The sequence below is a fragment of the Chelon labrosus genome (genome assembly GCF_963514085.1).
Source record: "Chelon labrosus genome assembly, chromosome: 13".
In the NCBI taxonomy this organism is placed as follows: Eukaryota; Metazoa; Chordata; class Actinopteri; order Mugiliformes; family Mugilidae; genus Chelon; species Chelon labrosus.
The window spans coordinates 8,296,700-8,319,093 of record NC_140346.1 but is presented as its reverse complement, the minus strand read 5'-3'; the positions used below and the strand labels follow the sequence as shown (position 1 = coordinate 8,319,093).

General features: G+C 42.4%; 1 protein-coding gene across 1 annotated transcript in view; it reads right to left on the bottom strand.

Annotated features, from left to right (window-relative positions):
- The window catches only part of lsamp (limbic system associated membrane protein), a 206,239-nt gene extending 185,407 nt beyond the window's left edge, over positions 1–20,832 (bottom strand). Inside the window, exon 1 of the mRNA XM_084558613.1 lies at positions 20,505–20,832. Coding sequence (XP_084414739.1) covers positions 20,505–20,659 — 155 coding nt within the window. The 5' untranslated portion in view covers positions 20,660–20,832. The remainder of the gene's footprint in view (positions 1–20,504) is intronic.
- Positions 20,833–22,394: the final 1,562 nt, after the last annotated feature.

Genomic DNA, 22,394 nt, shown 5'->3' with positions numbered 1-22,394 from the left:
TCCCTCACTGTGCCCCGTACACCGGATTAACCAGCCCCGAATCAAGAGATAAGTCGAGCAGGATGGGAGCTGTAGATCTTGCACTGTGTCAAAATGCTTAAAGACTTGTGAAATCAATGGACTTCCCAAGAAAGAAGAGTTTGCTCAAGAGTATTTTCCCCCACAAGGCTGGATGAGGAAACCCAATCAATTGTGGGGTGGTAAATGCTAAAACTCTCTACTGGTATATTTACGCCTGAGTGTCAATATACTATTGTGGAATTACAGTGTGAGACATTGGACTTTTTATGATACGGCTCTTGCATAAACCAAACAAAGAGCTATTAGTTGTGAAGGGAGGAACCACCATGTGATTATGAAATTATGGTTTTTAGATACATCACTGCTTTCATCATTTAGTTCATCATTTCTGTGCTTGGTTGTGGTTAACATACTGGGGTTAATTTATGCCTTTCTTTTTACCTCCTGCTTCAACAGATTTGATATATATCGGTATTAAAAAAACTTCAAGTGATGAATGGTTGCAACAAAGATTTTGAGCAAGTCTACCCCAGTAAAAAAAATGATGTAAATACAGCAGTCAGGCAATAAAAAATAGCATTACTGACAGCCTCCCACTGCTAATGATAATTGGAAAGTTCATTACCATAATAAAAATGTGAATATTCTCCGGGATGACAGTTTATTAGCATCAGCTCCAGTCCTCCTACTCATGCATATGATCATTATTTTTATTGTTGTGTTCCCCACTGCTAATGTCATCATCATCACAAGATTCTTCCTGTGTCCTTTGCTTTGCCGCAGAGTCAAAGTCTCAGGAAGTGTCACAGTATTGAGTTGCCAGAAAGGCCGCAGAGAACTTTCGGGGAAGGTTTCTTCTGCAGCTTACCATCAGAACAAAGCTTTCCATCGGAGGTAGCGCATCATAAATACATGGCAGGGTTGCAACTTTTCATCACTGTCTATGTTTGTAATGTTTCCGTGTGACATCATTTTGGATATCCCTGATTTTAATGCCCTCCTTGTAGCGGCTGTCTTCAGCATGTGTCAAAGAAATGGCACAGATATGGTGCAATGGACCATAACTCTAAGCTAAGGACAAAGAGCAAGGCAAGCCTACATGAGGAATAGCACTTTGCTCACTCAGAAGGAAAGAGAGAATAAAACACCCGGCTGGCAAGTATCCTGTATGTCTTTGGCCCTCTGCAACCTTCATACAGTGAAGCAGTCCAATTTGGGTAGCAAAACACACTTCACTAATTGAAGTTGGAATTCTGGCAGAACGGCAAAGCTAAATATGAAAAGCAAACTAAGAAAAAACATAAACAGAAGCAACATTTAATTGGACAAACAGTCTCCAAGTGTTTTCAGTATTACCCAAGAGCCAGAAGTTTCATGAAGCCTTTTACAAGAGGACGAGATTGAAAAGTTTCAAAGATGGCTTCATTTGGTGAAAGTGAGACATCGTAAATAACCGGAGAGGAGAGGAGAGGAGAGCAGAGGAGAGGAGAGGAGAGGAGAGCAGAGGAGATGAGACGAATTATGGATCAAGTAAGAGAAGATGTCGCGTCAAGCAGAGAGCACAGCGGGGCTCTACAGGACTGTTTTTGGAAGTGCTGACTATGAAGGCGGTGGAAGCGAGAGTGTTGTTGTACAAACGTGGCGCTTGTCGTGGCTGACGTATCACCTGGTGAACAAATTTACTAGGAGAGGGCAACTTGGGGAGAACTGCACATATTCTGCATAGGTTTATATATTCTGCGACTCTACTTGATTTTACCTCGTCCCATCTATCACCCATGTTGTGCACAAAATCAGAAATAACATTATGGCCACTGATAAACGAAGTATATAACATTGACCATGTTGTGGCAATACAGTGTCCACCACACCACAGGACACCCTCAGAAGACCAATGTCCATTCTCTCATGAGTCAGAACTGGAGGCACAAGGGAGACCTATAAAATATTAGGAAGGTGGTCATAATGTTATGCTTTATCAGTGTATTCAGTTTAGGGCTTATCTACCAAGACTAGATTCCCTATGGCATGCAGCACTTGAATTGTGGGTTCTACCAGATTAAATATAAATAAATGACCTCCAGGCAGCAGCCAATCTATATTGCTAAACTCTCTGCACAATGTCTTCATAACACCTGTAATAATTCGGGGGAAGTTGGTGCCAAGTGTGGCATCACCTTCAAACGAATATTAGGTCTGCACAACAGGGACATTTGCATGCTGTGTCATTCTGTTATGCAAGGCTGTGACAGGTGCTGTTAGTTAGGAGCACCTTCCACTCACTGTGTGCAGCCAGTGAATAGCATACCTGTCTTGCATTGTCACTTTGGCAGGAGTCTTTAGCAAATACAGGCCCCGGTCGGAATCTGAATAAAAATAGAGGCGATTTGTGCCCGGACCAGCCAGCTACAGGAAATGGGTGACATTGTTCATCGAAATTCTTTGGTTTCTATAAAGCAGAACTAAACCAGAACGGTTGGGTCTCAAGCAAAGAATTATTAACAACAAACATTTCTAATGCTGCAATCCCTGATGTAACAAGAAATTACACATTTTCAGAGATTTTAAAAATCTACATCATTATTTTGGCTTAAATAAATGGTTTTTTTGTTTATTAGCAATTTGTGTTATGTTGACCTGACAAAGTTCTTTACACAGTTATTATTAATGAATGGATCAAAGGTGGAAGGTAATGATGGTATGGTACACAGTATACCTAACTCGGGGAGGAAGTCGAGGTGGATGGATGGGTTAACTCAAACCATAGTGTTTCCCTTAAACTACCTAAGTTGTTTGTTCTTTTGTTTTTCACATCATTCATTCATCTTCTGTAACCGCTTGTCCTGTGAAGGGTAGCCTATCCCAGCTGTCATTGGGCGAGAGGCGGGGTACACCCTGGACAGGTCTCCAGTCTATCACTGGGCGAACACAGAGAGACAGACAACCATTCACACTCACATGCACACCTACGGCCAGTTTAGAATCTCCAATTAACCCAATGAGTATGTCTTTGGATGGTGAGAGGAAGCCGGAGTACCCGGAGAGAACCCACGCAGACACAGGGAGAACATGCAAACTGATTTCGAATGGATTGATTCGAACCTGGAACCTTCTTGCTGTGAGGCATCAGTGCTAACCACCGGCCCACTGTGCTGCCCGTTTTTCACATCATAAAACTGGTATATGTTTACATTTTAACTGTGATTTGGATTTGTTTTGTAAATTACAGTCACAGTTGTAAATCCTGCCAGAAAGGGTGTAAAATCAGTAATGATATGACGCAAGATTTTGAGATTTAATTTGGTAACTTGTTTGATTTTCATAACTGATGTGCCACTTTCATTCTTTATTAAGTATATGTTTATATGTACTGTACATGTGTAGATTTGGACAGAGGGTGAACTCTCACCAACCCGACCGTGACAACTGGACCAGAAATGATTTCATGTGGACCACTGACTGCATCATGCTGCAGACCGAACATACTGTTCACATATTGAACTTGCTTTTGAATGTTACAGGAAACCACTGAAGTGCATGCCAGAAAACGTATTATTCCCTGACCTTAGTATTTTTTGGACAATTGGTTTCAGTTGACCTGTGATTGACAGGAATGCTTAGCTGGCTCAGGCGTCTGAAGATTGGTGAACAAAACACGCCATCGGCGCCGCCACCACTCCGCTTTTCCAACATCCATCTCGGACGTGCTTCCATTAATTTCTGCAGGTTTCCCTGTAGAATGCTGAAGTGGTACTGATGTCTCACAGGTACTGGACGTTGGCGGGCATTTCTGTTGCTGTGCATTGGCCATGACACACTGTACAGGTGCGGGGATGCGGACTTCCTCTAAAAGCTTGTCTTCAAAACTTTGCCATTATTCACATCCCCATACCGCCCCTGAACCGTCCCTTGAGCATACTGCATCTACTGCAGCTTGCACATGAAGTTAATTTCTGAGTACAGACACAACCGAGGCTGCAAACTGACACATTTCAAGGCTCCTGCTTGAGGTTGTGACAGTTTGTCCAAACTGACAAACAGGAAAACTAGAGACACTTCTGGGATGTCTTTATTTTCCTTACTTTTGTTTGTCTAAAGTCCAATTTCCAATGTCATTTCAGCTTATTTTTATTTAAATATAATAACCTTTGCATACAATTTATATAATGAGTCACTGTGGTGCTTCCACTGGACCTAAAAGTGAAGAGAGATTTGGTTTGCAGATTACATAACAACAGCTTTAAAAATCAAATCATGCGCAAGCATCAGGTGTTGTCTGTAGCCTCTGGTGGTTCTTTGAAGAGACTTTAGAGGCAATTTTAAGGAAATCTTCAAATAAGGTCCATAACGGTGGGTTTTTAAAGCGTATCAGAGTGTTGGCGTTAAATTATGCAGGGATTACAAAATTGGGCCTGCACTAAAAATACCAAGAAAAAAAAAATGCAATTCAAAATGCAATATGAAGATGCATGATAAAAAGGAAAATCAATGTTTTAAAAGTTAATCAGGCAGAGCTCACCGAGGCATGGCGGAGCATCTCAGAGGAAGCTAAATGGTTAGGAATGCAGGTTTAGCAGAATATCTGTTAAATATGTGCCAGTCTCATTAATGTAAGCCAAACAGTCAAATCACTTGGTTACACGGTGCATCCTCTCTGATAATATGATCTAAAAGATGAGCATGGTTCATGGAGCAGTGAATGGGGTGTCCACCAACACATTTGCTGGATAACTATAGTGGTTTAGAATCCTTTTTACCCTGATACAGTATGCTTCTCATTTAGCAACTCTCAGGGAAAATGGGCACATACTGTATACCATAATAACACCTAAACACTCCTTGCTTTCCTCCAAACATGCCAAACATATCACACAACCCACTGGTGTGTACGATTTATTTTTGACAGCCTCACTTGCGGGAGAGTAAAACTGAATGGAAATGCCCTAAAGAAATGAAACGTTATTTTTAAAGAGCGGCTTAAACGACCATGGCTAAACAGACTGAGCGTTTTTATCCCTCCTTTGTTTCCCTTCTGTTTCAACACACAAAGGAAGACTACCGTTTCTCTGTGGTATTGGTATGTGGTAAGGGACTGTGTAATTGTGCTTGGCCACCTGTTCTTAGGAGTTTTCAAGTACAATGTTTACTTCAGGCACACCACGCCATGTCCTGTCCTTCAGCGTCGTGAAACAAACCAATAAGATGCAAATGGCTCCATTTAGGAGCTATAGCAGTTAAGCCGACTGGAAACTTAATGAACTTTTGAGGCACTTAAATGCTTTATTTGCATATAAACTGGAAAGTGCAGGTCAAACTGCAATTTTGAAGGGTCGCGTCGAATAACGATGAAAAACTGACGTTCATAAACAAAAATGGTGTGCATGTTGGAGCAGTCCTTTAAAGGCTGGGAGCACATAAACTGGAAAAAACAAAACACTTAATGATCTCGAAAAGACATGCAAAAGCATGCACTTTGAAAATTATTCCCTCTCAGTTTTCAAATACATCAACTTTTCCTGAGGTATAATAATATTTGGCTCCACCTTTATTGATCCCTCACGGGGGAGTTCTTCTCTGAATTTAACCCATCCATCTTTTCACACGGCAGTGTGTAGATTAGGAGCAGAGGACTGCCACCTGTGCACCACCCGGGAAGTAGTTTGGGGGGTTTGCTCAAAGCCTCTCAGCCATAAACATATTAATAAATCTTGGAATGACACCTAGTTACGTCAAGGCCTTTAACGTATCAATGTATACGCTTTAATATATCTGAAATGTCAGCCTTTATTGCCATATGCATTAATGCCGAAAATATATCTAGCACTTAATCGGGATGAGTGGTTCAGAGAGATTATTTAAAACCCCTGATATGACTCTCCAATATGAGTAGCGCAGTGATCCGGGGTCTTAAGTTGCAGCAGTAATAACTCACCGTATCCATGGCAGCACTATACTTCCAAAATCATGCAAGCTTTAGTTCTAAGACGGAAAGATTATACATTACACAAATAAAAGTAAGACAAAGTAACACCTATTTTAGTGTGAGCTGGCCTCATTATAGCGTTTTAAGATTCACAGCAGATGTGCTGAATGAAAGCTGATCTATATGACACCGAACATTTTATACTGCATAGCACATCAGGCGCAATTTTACAAAAAGCAGAAATTCCTCTAGTACACTTGGCTGGCACTCTATGCTATAAAAACCCATAGGTTACCAACCATCATTTTATTTTTCTATTTACATTCTCCTCTCTCACTGATGTGCAGTCAGGCAGACGCTGGCAAACGCGGCCCCTTGTCCTCAGGTGATGGGAGAGCCTTTGTATGCAAACAGCTTTTTAAATGTGAGTGCACCGCAGCGCTTTGGCTAATACAGTTTAAGTGCTGAACATCAGGTAATAATGAATTAGTCAAGCCTACAATGTACTCCTGGGTAAGATCAAGCTCTCTACAAGCCCATTGGTGGCAGCTGACAAGAAGGCTTTGTTGAGGGTCAATGGCACATTAAAAAAGGTAGAGGAGGTTTTATGAATGGGGGGGGGGGGGGGGGGGGGGGCTGGAAGAATCAATATCTGAACTGCTCTGTTGGGGACCTGATTTAATTGGAGGTAAAAGTATATCATGCTGAGACAGAAGAGACAGAAGTTCCATTAACTGAAAACAAGCTTAGTCCACCAGTTAGAGGATTAAATTGAACTGAACAGGAATAATTAAAGGTAAACGATACAAGCAATACCCCATGTTTTTGCTTTCCTTCTTAATGCAAATGATTGAATATTAAATCCATTTGCACCGTGCTACATAACATGAAAAGGTAAAAAAAAAAAAAGTTTTTTTTTTTAAACATCTGACACATTTCTGCTCTGCAAATCAGAGGGGGATGTAGAGCAAGTAGGCCACGGAGTCATCCGCATTTCCTCAAATGCCAAATGCTCAAGAGAGAAACACTAATTAATCTTCAACACCTTTACCTCGGTGGCCTTTTCATGTGATTTTCTTCTGAAGTGGAAAGTAAAACTCAGTAGGATATGCAGATCAAAACACGTTGCCATTAAGGCCATTTAGAGCGTGACTTTGAAACAAATACACAGTTTTCCTGGTGGGAAACACAACAGTTTTCAGGCATTAGTAGCGCTGCGGAATATGGATATGCACCTGCATGCTCGACACTCATCCTCAGCACAAAAATAAAAGTAGGGAAGAGTTGTTTTTTTTTATGTGGCGATTGAAACAGCCTGTGTATACGCAGCTACACACACACAAGAACTATTTTAAGACAGATGTCAAAATGTTGCGCTTCTGCAAAACATGCACTACGATGTGGTAAACCGTCAATGGGTAAACCACACACAAATAAGCTGTCTAAATAAGATGTTTCCTTCTTTCTTTAGGAAAGAATCCAATTTTTAAAGTTATTTTTTTCCCTTGCACAGTATTTGCTTCATAAGTCATTTCCTCACAATCAGTCTTAAAAAACAAATTGCATCTTGTAATATCTACCTGCTTTGTGTTTCTTTTTAAAGTATTATGCAAAACTTACATTAGATATTAGAAACCATGAGAGTTTAGTGCTATACTGCTGCACACCACGTACGTAGAAACATCAAGAAATCAGTATAAGATTAGCCACTCACTTCACAAATTGAGCATTCAGTGAACCGTAGTATCTGCCCACTGTTACTTTTTGATTAATTGTAAGAACACCTTCAGAATGAATGATACCAAAGCCTGTGAATCAATCTTCCGGGGGATAATTAACACCTCGCTATCAAATTAGATGAATCTTGGTAATGAGTAGCAGCGGGGGGATTTCTCAGTTTAAAACTATCAAATTATTAGTATCAGGCTAATGACTTTTATCATCAATAACATTGCCTCCACTAGGCATCGAGAAAAACGATGTGACCTCACAGTGATTAACAAAGCTTACGTTCCACAATTACACTGGAAATTGAGTAAGCGCTGCATCAGTTTAAACGCCTCTGTGAATGGGTGAAAAGGCACGCCAATAATAAACAAATATTGCTCTGCATTGCCAATCCGCTGTAGTCAGCCGGCATCACTGTATTTGATTCATGCACTGTGGATTAGTAAGAGTTTGAGACAAAGTGGAGCTTTTAGCAGGGTGGGAGGTATATGTGGTCAGTCTGTATATGTATACAGACACTCAGTTTGATGGTGGCCCTTTTTATTTGTTGCAGACTTTATGGCAAAACAATAATTGCATTTGGAGGAATGACAAGACATTATTTTCCTTGTTCTGTTTTTATTGTGTTGTTGGTGCTTGGTATTTGACCTCTACCCTGAAACTCCAGTGCCTGATTGCAGGCATGCCCGAAGCTGTTAAGCAGTTAGCATAGATACTGGAAACCAGTATATACAGTGTTTGTCTAATGCCAGTGATGTGATGCAACCTGAGTCGAACATACATACAAGGACAGTATTGTTGCTCTCATTGTTACATACAGAGCACTGGATCACTAGCCAGCACTTATGTAAATAACTGAGCCATGCACTGATAAGGCATAACATTATGACTACCTTCCTAATATTGTGTAGGTCTCCCTTGTACCTCAGAAACAGTTGTGACTCATCAGAGAATGGACATGGGCCTTCTGAGGGTGTCCTGTGGTGTCTGGCGACAGGATGTTGTTAGTGGGGGCCTTTGGCTCCTTTAGGTTGATGGGAGGGGCCTCTGTGGATCATCCCACAGATACTTGATCAGTTTGGGATCTAGTGAATTTGGAGGCCAGGTCAACACCTTGTCCTGTTCTTCATGTTTTTGAGTTGTTCCTAAACTGTTTTGGTGTGTGTCTGTGTCAGGCTGCATCCTGCTGGGGATGGCTGCTGCCATCAAGGAGTGTCATTGCTGGGCCTGGTCTGGTCTGGTCTGGGTGGGTGGCACATGTCTAAGTAACATCCACATGAGTGCCAAAAGTTTCCCAGAAGAACACTGAATTGTCACAACATTGTCAATGTTATTCACTTCTCTTGTCATAATGTTATGCCTGATCAGAGTATATTCATTTATCCTTCACTGGGTTGTAGTATTAACAATGGCAAACACAAAACAACCACATTCAGTGTTTGGACCTCTAAATATTTGTGAATATGAATATGTACTGTTTCATATATTCCATGTTTTTATCTCATATCTAGCTGCCCAAAGTCCACCACTGTAGTTTCCCAGAGAGCCATTACCAAACCAAAATTACTCAGCACTGTAATCTAATAATCTACCAGACACAGGCACATGTTTGTGGTGACTGCAACAATTTTTTTACATAACGCATGCACTGTTCCATTGTTATGCTGTCAAGCACAGATGGAGTAACCAGACATTTACTGCATATTTGTGGGATTTTTTTCCCACTGATTAAACTCTGATTCTGGGCAAACTACATATTTTTAGTTCATCCACCAGCTTTCGATAACACAAACAGTGCAGGCTGGTGAGATCTTCTGGCTCTAATTGGAAATTTAGCTTGTGCGCCAACAATACGAGATTCCCTCATTAGTCCCAACCTCTCTTGTGAAGACTAATGTGATGTATTTTGACCACTGTGCCATTCAGAGTTTAGCGTCTGATATGCAATCTGAAAGCTTTTGAGAATTTTCATGCCCTGGTTCTGCTTTTTAAATTGCCTGATTGGCGTAAAAATGGATTCTTCATCAGGCTCGGGTGCATCTTTATATACAGTTTTCATGAAAACCCTACGCTGATTATAACTAACTGTTATTGTGTCGCTATGATAAAAAGCCAACTAGAGACACAGAGCATTCATCAATATGAGCTCCTGTAGATTTGTTAAGTGCCATCAGTCGCTGCCGAAATATTGTTCCAATTCAAAGTATGGATCTGGCCAAGTACGGTCCTAATGCCTGGAAGTGTTCTTGTCCCGTTTGTTTCATCAGGAGGTAACTGTGGGCTTTGGACAGATACAGCTAATGGCTTCCAGCCCAAAAGCTGAAAAAAAGACCAAAAAGTAATATTGAAGCATGGAAATCATCCAGGAACAAACTGTTAAAGCCAGCCACCACAACTACTCACATCTAGCTACTGTAACGCCTTTTGATGATGCCATGCAGTCCGCTGATAGACAGATAAAGCATCTCTGTTCTTTAGAAAAAGCCAAAAGCGCAAAATTCTATTCACCCACCCAGTGCAATATTCAAAACCATGCTACTGGGCGTGAAAATGCCAAATCTGGCAACACTGACTTGAGACGGCCATGCATCCCAGAATGCATTCTTTGGTCTTCATCATGTCCGCTAGTGTTCCAGTTACAGAATGACTGCTCCATCTGTTGAACTTGTCAAGTCCGAATTGGGCGTTTAAATTGTAACAGTGAGACAACACTGCCATGGTCCCTATTAAACTGGAAAGTTCAACATTGTCTTGCATATCACAATTAAAAAAAAATAGTAATAATAAATAAAATAAAAAATATATAAGCATTTTAGGGTTTAAGATAAGAACGTACTGTAACTTACTAATGCCAATGCGAAATCCAACAGATATGCTGATTATGCACGGCATGTCTAAGAGTCAGGTCTGTTAGTGAAATATACGCATTTTTGTAAGTATTATTAACTGGTAAATAGACAAATGAGTGTTTTAATTAAACAGTCAGTTATAACTCCATGTAATTGCACACCTAATAAAATGAAACATTAAGCCACGTATGAGTCAAAAACTGCATGAAGGGATAAGTATAATACCAGGATAAAAATAACACTCAACTGATGTGAGTACATTTGCAATTAAACCATCCACCCAAAACCACTGCACTGAGCTCCAGCCTGCTGAGGCTCACAATTCTAAGAGGGACAAAACAGAACAGTCAATAAATACAGACAAATGAAAACCGTTGTCTGTTGTTAGTGACGGGGAAGGAAATGTGGAGTTTTTAAGTACATATCATAAGGCATTGGCTATAGTGATCCCAGAGCGTCCTGTGCCACAAAATAAATAAGTAAAGACATACATACATAAATAAATAAATAACACACACAGCGTTCTATTGTCTTGTCTTCAGGCTTTTTCCTTTGCTATCGACTGAGAGTGAGTAGGTTTACCATCTACACTCTGTCATAACGTCATAATGAAAGTGTAGTTTGACTAAACACTATATTTTCCTGTTGAGGTATTTACAGTATGCTGGTACACAATATGTGTCAGTGTGTTGGTAAGCAGATTTTTTTTGCTGATTTCAGAAGACACGGGAGGTAAACAATGTGTACGCTCATCCAGGACTATACTTAACTGCAGACCACTAATCTGCTTTAAAGCCATGTGGATTTGCAGCAGGGACGCGAGTCATCACGGCGCAAATCCAGCATGTTTCAGCTTTAATTTGAGTTCACCCTGACCGATGGAAAGATTTAAATGTATTTAACCTGCCTCAACTGTTGACGCGTGTCCCATTCGGTCTATTTGTTTGTCTCATTCTATGTCACGGGTGCCTGTGAAATCATTACGTTTTTTTTCTTTCTTTTTTTTTTGTGCTTTTACAGTTTAGACAAAAGTTAAATCACTGCTAACTGGCAGAAAAGACTGAAACTTCTTAAAGATGAAAATGCCATTACAGTGACAAAGCCGAGGTGAACAGGAGAGACAGTAATAAAGTAAGGGAAGGATACACTGATCCTGCATAACATTATGACCACCTTCCTAATATTGTGTAGGTCTCCCTTGTGTCTCCAAAACAGTCGTGACTCATCAGAGAATGGACATGGGCCTTCTGAGGGTGTCCTGTGGTGTCTGGCAACAGAATGTTGTTAGTGGGGGACTCTGGGTCCTATGGGTTGAGGGGAGGGGCTTCTGTGGATCATCCCACAGATACTTGATCAGTTTGGGATCTAGGGAATTTGGAGGCCAGGTCAACACCTTGTGCTGTTTTTCATGTTTTTTTTTAGTTGCTCTAAAGCATTTTTTGTGTGTGTACCTGTGTCAGGCTGCATCCTGCTGGGGATGGCTGCTGCCATCAAGGAGCGTCATTGCTATGGGATGGGGGTGTCTGGTCTGGTCTAGGTGGGTGGTACATGTCATCCACATGAATGCCAGGTTCAAATGTTTCCCAGCAGAACATTGTATTGTCACAAGATGGTCAGTGTTATTTACTTCTCCTCTCAGTGGTTTTAATGTTATGTCTGATCGGTGTATACAGAGGGTGTTTCTATTTAGAACACACTATAGTGCCTCGGCATGGATAGTAATTACTGGAAACATACCCTTTGTGTCTGTACCTTCTACTGCAGCTCTGTACACTCTGACATTTGCAGGTTGTCTGAGAGCAATAAGAATACTCTTCCACTCCACTTCAACTGCCAATGTCTATAGGTAGCCAGAGGCTCTGAGAAATTGCTGAGTAGTTTAAATATGCACTTAGAGACCGTCTCGTCTGCCCAACAAAAGCCTAGGTAAAGAGAGAAATGGAGTGGAATTGCTTTTAGGGAGAAGCACTGCTTTAATATTCAGTTGTATCAAGAAACATTTCAGGTCTGGATTCCCTGGTTGAGTTATTCACAGGACCATGTTAAAAGCACATAATAAAGAGCTCAGAGTGTCCTCGTATGTTTTCTGAGGGTGAATCTGCAAACATCTAGCTATAGGCTCAAAGCCTATCTGGTTGGGAGTCTTTGAAAGAGGCCCAAACTGTCCACTGAACTGCACTGGACCGTGGGCTTCCCATGAGAGCTTTAGAACTCTGCTCATCTGCAGCGTCAAAAGACTCCACACTGTCTCTGCAGGCCATTATTCAGATCCCACTGACCAAGATGAAAGCCTCTGGAACTTGTGTGGACTCAGAGTCGCTCCAAAGGACTTCACAAAACTTTGCAAAATTGGCCAAATATCAACCAAAACCCGTGCCCCTGTGCCGCTGAAGCTTTCCCTGTCACCTCTGCTCTGTCCCAAAATGGGGACAAGACGATAATGACCCAACTGGCAGCCACTCAGCTCTCCCACTGTCGCATCATGAGTGAAAATGAAATTGATTTGAAAATCCTCCGTCGGCCCGGGCTGGAACAGAAGGGATTATTGTGCTGATTGTACTAATGCTGTGTCCCTACCCTCCTCCCTCCCTCCTCCCTCCCTCCCACACTAATTCTCTCCATCATACCCCCTCTCTTTTCCCTCTGCTTGTGTCTCTCTTTCGTTGTGAGCCCTCTCTGGTCATCATTCTTCCCCTTTACTATTTTTTCTTTTTCTTTTATCATCCTCGTAAAGAAACTCCCCTTTCCACTTGTCTGACTTCGTGTTGACTCTGTGAATCAGGTTAAGTCAGCACAGCTGGACAATGCAGGGCTGACAGAGAGAGAAAAAAGGAGATGGGGGGAGTGATGAAGAGATAGAGGGACAGATAGATGCCAAGGGAAGCTGTAAACTGAAAAAAGGAAAAAAAAAAAAAAAAAAAACAGCACTCCAGACCAATCTGATGAGCTGCAGACAGAAATGTAGAGGCCCCCTGCCCCAGGGCAGAACATCCCAAATTATGTTGCACTGTTGCCCTCTGCCCGGAAATCAAGAAATTGATCTGTTATTCTTTTGTTCCTCCCCCCTCTCCTCTTGGAATAGAGCCTGGATTGCATTGCCTGAGTTTCACTTTACAAAAGCTCTGTACTGTCTGTGAAAATTAATATTTGCGCCATGTCCCTACCATAATTTTAGGTGACAGAAATTTGGATTGCAGGCTACATTTACAGAACTGATACCACCTGCATGTACACTGATCAGCCACAACATTAAAACCACCTTCAGGAGAACTAAATAACATTGACCATCTTGTGACAATGCAATGTTCTGCTGGGGAAACTTGTGGACCTGGCATTCATGAGGATGTTACTTAGACACGCTGTTAAAAAAGTGATTAATTATTGAGCTGTGAAGGGAACAGGAAGAAGTAAGACATTCGCCACCCCTTGATGCCCTTACTCTACCTGCAAGCCATACAACTTCGTGCATGTGCAATGAATGTTGCACAGGACATGAACTGTGCACTGCCTAATTGTCAAACATAATTCCTGGGAATTGCAGGAGCACTTGTCTGCACTGCAAGCCCAAAAGCAGGAAGCTTTCGGGATGAGTAAATGCAACAGAGCAAGGACTTTAGAAATGTAAAGTAACTGTCAATACCTGTCCACGACAGTTGGTGCAAAGATTTAGGGCACTTCCAGATTATGTTCTAATGATTTATACCATGCCCAAATAAGATTGCCCCGACCCAAATACTCCACTGGCTCTGGTTCATATTTGTGCTCTGTACCCAAGTATGGTTAAATTATCAGCAATGCCAGACACATGTGCAGAAAAATCCAAATGATACATTCGCTGCTGCAGCTAACTTTACAATGAAGGGCTACTGTGTTGACTTGCGTGCGCAGATGGCACTCTGACCTGCCTTCCACCCTCATCTGTCAGTCCAATACTTTTCTTTTTTTTTTTACATCTGAAAAAGTGACTTGAGTAATGCTGACGTCAAATCCTCATCAGGAAAACACTTCTGTACAGTTCACTTTCACACTTTTCCTGTCAGGATCTTATGTCTTCCTGACACAGGCACAGATTGTCAAACTGCGCCCTGGTATGGAACATTCACACTTAACAAATGCACTGGACATGTGGCTAAAACATTCTCAACGGGGTACAGACTAGCAAGTGTGGAAGCAGCCACAGAGTCAGAGGCAGTAAGAGATCGTTGGTTATATACTGGACAGGGCCTGCTGGTCAATAACAGTAGCACTGTATTGATTTGGCCATGTGGTATCATAGTTTTGGAATCAATTAAAAAAAAGATTTTTCTGTCATAATTACTCTCTACATACACCGATCAGGCATAACATTACGACCACCTTCCAAATATTGTGTAGGTCTCCCTTGTGCCTCCAAAACAGCTGTGATATGGGCCGTCTGAGGGTATCCTGTGGTGTCTAGTAACAGAATGTTGTTAGTGGGGGCCTTTGTGTCCTATGGGCTGGGAGGAGGGGCCTCTGTGGATCATGCTTGTTCCAGTGCATCTTACAGATATTAAATCAGTTCGGGATCTAGGGAATGTGAAGGCCAGGTCAACACCTTGTGCTGTTTTTCATGTTTTCTGAGTTGTTCCTAAACTGTTTTTGTGTGTGTGCCTGTGTCAGGCTGCATCCTGCTGGGACACATCAAGGATCACATCATTGCTATGGGTTGAGGGTGCCTGGTCTGGTCTAGGTGGGTGGTACATGTCTAAGTAACATCCACACGAATGCCAGGCACAAACGTCTCCCTGCAGAACATTGGATTGTCACAAGATGGTCAATGTTGTTTACTTCTCCTGTCAGTGGTTTTAATGTTGTGGCTGATCGGTGTAATCAGACATTTAATATAAAGAAGAAAGAGCCTGTTTGCTTTTAAAAAGCAACGTTGGTGATTCACATTGAAATTTTGCCTTTGAGGATTTTGCATCACATTACTGTCATCACCACCTCCTTACAGTTTTGCTTTTCACACACATGCTATACCGGTTGCAGCTGGGGCTATGGAAACATGCTATAGGATCGGCTTTCCTCACAGAGGGATATGCTGGGAATGTCAGCCAATTTGCAGCATCTGGAAAGTCTTTCAGTGTTGGAAAAGTGCAGATCTTTTATAGAGTGACTAATGCACACATCAGCACTCAGAGATGCATAAACCATCAGAGTTCAATAGTTGAGGTTTTAATAATGCAAATGAAAATAAGCGCATTCAATATTCTCCGGGATTGTGAATTATATCAGAGCTTATATTGCACTAACATCATGTCTTATGTAGTGTCATGGCCTCCGGCACGTTTCACACGCATAATATCTGGTTGACTAAAAAAAAAGGTTGCGTTCTGGGGTAAGTTATACCGACAATCCTTTGATGCAAAGCGCAAGCGTAGAATTATTTTCCCTGAAAGTAACAAGCAAGGCAGAGGGCATTGTCAAAGTGCAGATAATTGACCAAATGGAGCGCAATCGCAGAGACTCTGTCATCAGTGCTTTAATAAGCAATTGTCAATTATCAGGGCTTCGTCTGACACTGCCACCTCTCTCTTAAGGCCACGGCATAAAGAGGAGTCGGAAAACAAAAGCAATTAAAAGTAAACTATATTGTGACACAGAAATGGCTTCAAGAAATGCAGAGAACCGTTTCTTTCTCTTCTCCTCAGATATATATTGTGCCTCACTGAGGATGAGAGGAGTTTGATTTCACTTGTTGGCATCATCTTTGTAAAAAAAAAAAAAAAAAAAAAAAAAAAAAAAGTTACCATGAAAGAGGACTCTGAAATACATGGTGTTTTTTAGTGACCCAAATCTTACAGGTCTGAAGCACGGTGCTGGGATGCAGGCCTAGATTTAATATACTGGGACTTATGTTCATGCTTTCCAGGGGCAAATGTCACTTCAAGCAGATACAAATTTTTTAGAAGTGCCCCCTTTTAGAGAGAAGACGACAGCAAGAAGACAGCTTGGGGACAAATGTAAGGCTCAGATAGTCTGTGATCGCTGAACTCAACACAGAGTCACCAGACCATTAAAATAGAAGAAAACCTGGGATGCTTACATCCTTGTTTCTAAGTAAAAGATCTTACACAGGAACTACATAACTAAAGCTTACAACTAGTAAGTTCAATTCCACAGACTACTGAACATAAATCTCTAACTCACTTCACACCACAACCGATGATGAGGAAATGTTTATTTGTGCCAGCCAACGTAGGAACTGACTTTAAAAGAATAATCTCTTTGAGATTAACCCCCTGATGTTCTGCACAAGAAAAGAGGTACAAAGGTTAAGAGTGGCTTAATCTCTACATGTGACAACGACTAAAAGGAGAACAGGCTACTGAATGTCCGTCTTGGGAAATCAATCTACATTGCCAAGTTATTTAACCCCAACCGATGCAAGAAATGAGTAGCTTCTCATTTCTTAAACAACCATGTGGAAAGACACATCCCGTGGTCGTGGAATAGATGTTAGTAAGATTGGCATGCATCAAGCAGAGAAAACATCTAAGGAGATTGTAGAAACTACTAAAATTGGGTTAAGAACTGTCCAACGCATTATTAAAAACTGGAAGGACAGTGAGGAACCTTCGCCTTCGAGGAAGAAAAGTGGTCGGAAACAATCCTGACTGATCGTGATCGGCGATCACTTTAACGTTTGGTGAAATCAAATTGAAGAAAAACTGCAGTAGAACTCAGGGCTATATTTAATAGATAAACTAAGAGCATTTCCACACGTACAATGTGAAGGGAACTCAAGGGATTGGGACTGAACAGCTGTGTAGCCTTAAGAAAACCACTAATCAGTGAAACCAGCCGGGAAAAAAAAGGCTTCAGTTTGCTAGACAGCATAAAGATTGGACTCTGGAGCAATGGAAGAAGGTCATGTGGTCTGATGAGTCCAGATTTATCCTGTTCCAGAGTGATGGGGGCATCAGGGTAAGAAGAGAGGCAGATGAAGTGATGCACCCATCATGCCTAGTGCCTACTGTACAAGCCTGTGGGGGCAGTGCTATGATCTGGGGTTGCTGCAGTTGCTCAGGTCTAGGTTCAGAAACATTATGTGTCCAAAGAATGAGGTCAGCTGACTACCTGAATATACTGAATGACCAGGTTATTCTAGCAATGGTTTTTTTCTTCCCTGATGGCACGGGACATGTTCTAAGATGACAACGCCAGGATTCGTGGGGCTCAAATTGTGAAAGAGTGGTTCAGGGAACATGAGACATCATTTTCACACATGGATTGGCCACCACAGAGACCAGACCTTAACCCCATTGAGAATCTTTGGGATGTGCTGGAGAAGGCTTTGCAACACTGGATGGAAATAAATCTTGCGACATTGCAGAACCATATCGAAAAACTGCCAGAGCGAATGTGCTGTAATCAAAGCTAAAGGCGGTCCAACGAAATATTAGAGTGTGTGACCTTTTTTTTTTTTGGCCAGGCAGTGTAGATTCACTGCTGTTTCCGATACTCTCTGAGAAAGAGTGAGATTCTAGTGAAGTTTGGTGTCATAGCTGAGGCTACTACATGAGTGCATGTCACAAGTATTGGCAGGAATTTTAAAATGTTTTAAAGCATCTGGCTCCTTGAAATGAAACAGTGTGTTCTGCATGGGAAAAAAAGTAACACATTAAATACTCTTGTGACTTTAATTAATCTGTCGCCATTATAAAGCATAAATAAACACTTCACAATAAGTCACGGTTGGTGCTGCATATGTGACTTTGCTTATTTATTCAGCAGGACATAGTCGTGGTCCCCTGGTAAAAATAAATTTTCTTTCTCATTTCGGCAGCGGGGCCTGCAGCTGTGTGTCCCGGCACAGCGGTTGCTTGACCACATGCTGTTTCCTGACTCCCGCATCTCTCCTCTTGTGCCATGAATGTCACGACTGCAGCCACAAGCTCCACTAAAGGAGCGCGGGCCTTGTTTTGCCCCCAGGTCGCCAATATCCCCTCAGCCATCACAAAACCCGGCTTACGGAATCAGATACATTGTGTAGTTCGACAAATTACTAGCCGAGAGCCTCCCGCCACAGCTCAAAGTTCTTGCATTTTATCCTTCGTGGTTTTTCTTCTCTCTCCTTTTTTTTTTTTTTTCTTTTTTAACATCCCCCCCGTATCCAATTTGTCAGGTGGAAACTGGGTGTGAAAAATGGTTGTGTTTTTCAGCTGAGCCACAGGGGTCTGAGTTGCAGTTTATCGCTGCCTGACTGACAATAAATAAGACTGATCATCAATCCCAACAAGAAGCATTGCGGACATCAAATTAATTATGACGCTCTGTGAGTCATCACCGACGATTATAAATCCAGCGTCGTTTATCAGGGATAAATGGTAAATAAAATAGTGGACTTGGGATGCAAGAGTTTTCTTGGAAAAGAGAATCTAATTTGGGCCGAGGCTGGAAGCGAAGCCTGCCCTCACCTTTAAAAGGAAGCGCGCTGACTGGGTGACTAAGCGGCTGAATATAGCAAAGACGCAATCAATTGGATTTAGAGAGGGAAACAAATAGCTGTGACCCTCGGTGAGTTCAACAGTAACTGAGTCAATTGACTAATCTGATCAGCAGATACCTGAATGGATGGCACCTGCTTGCAAGAAGGCATCCATTAAAGGGATTCACTCTGTGTGTGTGCGCGCGCATATTTGTTTGTATTCAAGCTCAGTGCATGTGAGGGAATGTGAGGTTGGATGCTCGTTGTTTTGCTCTTTTCTTTTTTTTTTTTTGGCTGTGTATGCAGACTTTTTGACAGGCTGTGTTAAAGGTCTATCCCATAATTGCATTTTATATTCTCGTGCTCATTAGGGAAGACTGGGCGACTGTAAATACAGCATGCAAGTGAGCAGAGAGACAGGAGGTGGCGAGAGGAAAATCAATATGATTGAGTGTCCTCTGTGGAGCCTGTTATACCACTGGATTTCCCAACAGTACAGAGCATCCCCTGTTAGGGGTGGGACAAGGGTAGGGTGGCGGTGCAGGGGGGACAAAGCTCATTGTTTACAAAGAAACTATCTAAATCCCCATGCATTTCTAGCCTGTCACAAACACATGGCTCGGATCACGTGGTCGCCGACATCTGCCCAGCACCGTCACAAAACAGACAGATCTGACAGCTTGCATTGTCTAGGAAGTGATTAAGTGGGATGTGAGGCTGCAACGGACACGGAAACTGACTCCGCGTAAAACGCCAAGCAGGATTTGGGGATTGGCTCTTCATGTGGGGACAGAAATGCAAAGCAAGAGTTTGATTTATTTGGGGGTTTTTTTACGCGCATTGTACTCGGTTTCCCGTGCAGACTGCAGTTAATCTTTTCCAAACACCCCACAAGGGATTCTAAACCAAACTGCATAGTTATCTGCTCTGGTCCCCTCGCGTCACCATCCTCTCATCTGCGTACAGAATCACCGTCTTTGCCGTTAAACCACACACACACACACACAATCTCTGGACACCGTCACGCACTTCGCCATATCAAGAGATTTTTAAGATTTTATTATTATTATTGTTGTTATTATTGTTATTATTATTTAAAAAAGGAGAGCCTCGCTGCAGTGCTCTGTGCGTCATGCGAGGTAAGGCGTGCGAGCTTAAATGCCCCCCCAAAAAATGACACATCGCTTCAAAACGTAAGTCCATGTAGGACGGGGACACATGAAATGAAATTGTAAACTCATTGCTTGCAACTCGGAACGGGAAGATCACTGATACATGATGAGTGAGGGCTGCTGTCAGGACTGGTTAGTGCGATAAAAGTTGGAAACCGTGCGCACATCAACTCACATCAAAATAAACATTTCTCATGCCCGTTTACTTCTGCGGATCTTCGTCAACAATCTCGGTCCGTGAAATGATCACGTTGGGCTCTGGGCTCGGCGGCACGCAGCGCTGCCTGCCCGCAGGGAGGATGTTGCTGTGCCCCCGGGGGAGACACGGGAGGAGAGGAAAGTTGGAAGATGAGTCCTACCTTATAATCGCCGTGTCGCCCTGGCGGATGGTGATGTTGTCGGTGGGACGCTGCATATCCACACTCCGGACGGGGAATCCTGTGGGGATAAGACACAGCAGTCTGAAAAAAGAAGCCTGCAATTGCCTCCAACACGATTTGCGTCCGACTTGCATCTTTAAGCACAGAAGCGCGCGCGTCTAGGGAGCTATAGATCCAAGGGTGAAAAAAAAAGGGGGGGGGAGTAGTTGTCCAGACTTCTGGTAAACGCGGGACGTTTTTAGGTCCAGACCAGTGAGGAACTGGCGGGTGATAAGGCTCTTCCTAAAATACTTTTGCGGCGCCCTCGCTCTTTACTCCAGTGATGCGTAATGCTCTCTGCGTAAAGGGACAGCACAGCCAGCAGCGGCGATGAAGAGAGGCAGGCTTCTGTTCGGAGTCTGGGAAAATCAGCACCCCCCCCCCCCCCCCCCCCACCAGCACCACCACCACCGCCGCCGCCTCCCCATCCTCCCCCCTCTCTCGCTCCATCTCTCTCTCTCTCTCTCTCTCTCCCTCTCAGATTATCCAGCCTTCTGACTGTGATGCTCCCCTTATTGGTTGTCAGGACAACAGCACCACCTGAGGTCCCTTTGAGTGAGACACAACTAAGCGAGGACCGAGGATCAGAGTAAAATAAGTTAAAAAAAAGAAAACATTTTTTTTTTTTTTTTTAAAAGGAAAACGTCTTTAACAAAAGAGGTAACGATGCATCTTGAATATCTGGACTGGTCTTGGTCGGACAGCTGAGACCCTAGGGGGAATTAGTAATAAAAACTGCCCCATTTCTATAAAAGTACGTATCACTCCAGTATAATTAACAATAGTCTTCAAACCAACAATGTGCTCACAAGCATCCATTCCTCAGCAGCCCCGGCTCACATTACATTTTGAAGCAGCTTTGCAATGGGCCGTGAACTCTCTAGTGAACACTTTCTGTACTTAATTATGATTTAGAGTGGGGAAATTATAGAACTTCAACGCTGTGCTAGGTAGGGAGCAGTGAAACCTGTCATTACAAAGACACGTATTGGTTACATGTGGCATTTTTATTAAGTTCAAATATGAAAAAAAAAAAAAAAAAAAAAGGCTCGAAGCTTGAGAGGAAATGATGTGATTTTTATGCTGTTGCCACCCAGGAGGACTGAACTTCATATAAACATTATACATGGAGAAAAATATATTAAAGCCTGTTCTGTTTATTCTGACCCTGTTAAGTCTTGGTGGAGATAGAGAGGAAAGAGAGAGAGAGAGAGAGAGAGAGAGAGAGAGAGAGAGAGAGAGAGAGAGAGAGAGAGAGAGAGATCTAACAGCATGCACACTCTGTTGACCATGAACAGGGTGAAAAGCTTAACCAGATGTAATCACCTCTTGTCTAGACTATCATTCCTGTCATGAGGCTGCGGCCAGGATAGGCAATTACATCCACTTTCAACCTAAGCGAGGGCACAAGTTTTGAAAGGGTGCGCCTCTTGATTATACAAAAACTGGGAATGCAGAATGAGCTTCTAATTTCACCGCTTGCCAATCAAGCCCCGGCTTAATAGGCCATGATCTAATGCTCATTTGAGGATGTGCTTAATGAACTGCAGAGTAACAATTTCGGGAGTGCATTTAGCATTTGATTTGATTCAGAAAATATATTAATACTGATGTGAATCATTGTCATTCGCCGCACGGTGCGTACCCATTTTTTGTTTTATCTATACGAGTTAGAACCAGTTTTCAAGTATTCGAAACTCACATGGATACAAGTGCAGGTCATGGGAAGGATACCATATCACTTGAGTGTGCAGTGATTATATATGATGTTAACACTGCAATCACCTCGCTGAACAATGCTTCCGGTGCACATACAACAGTGAGTAATCC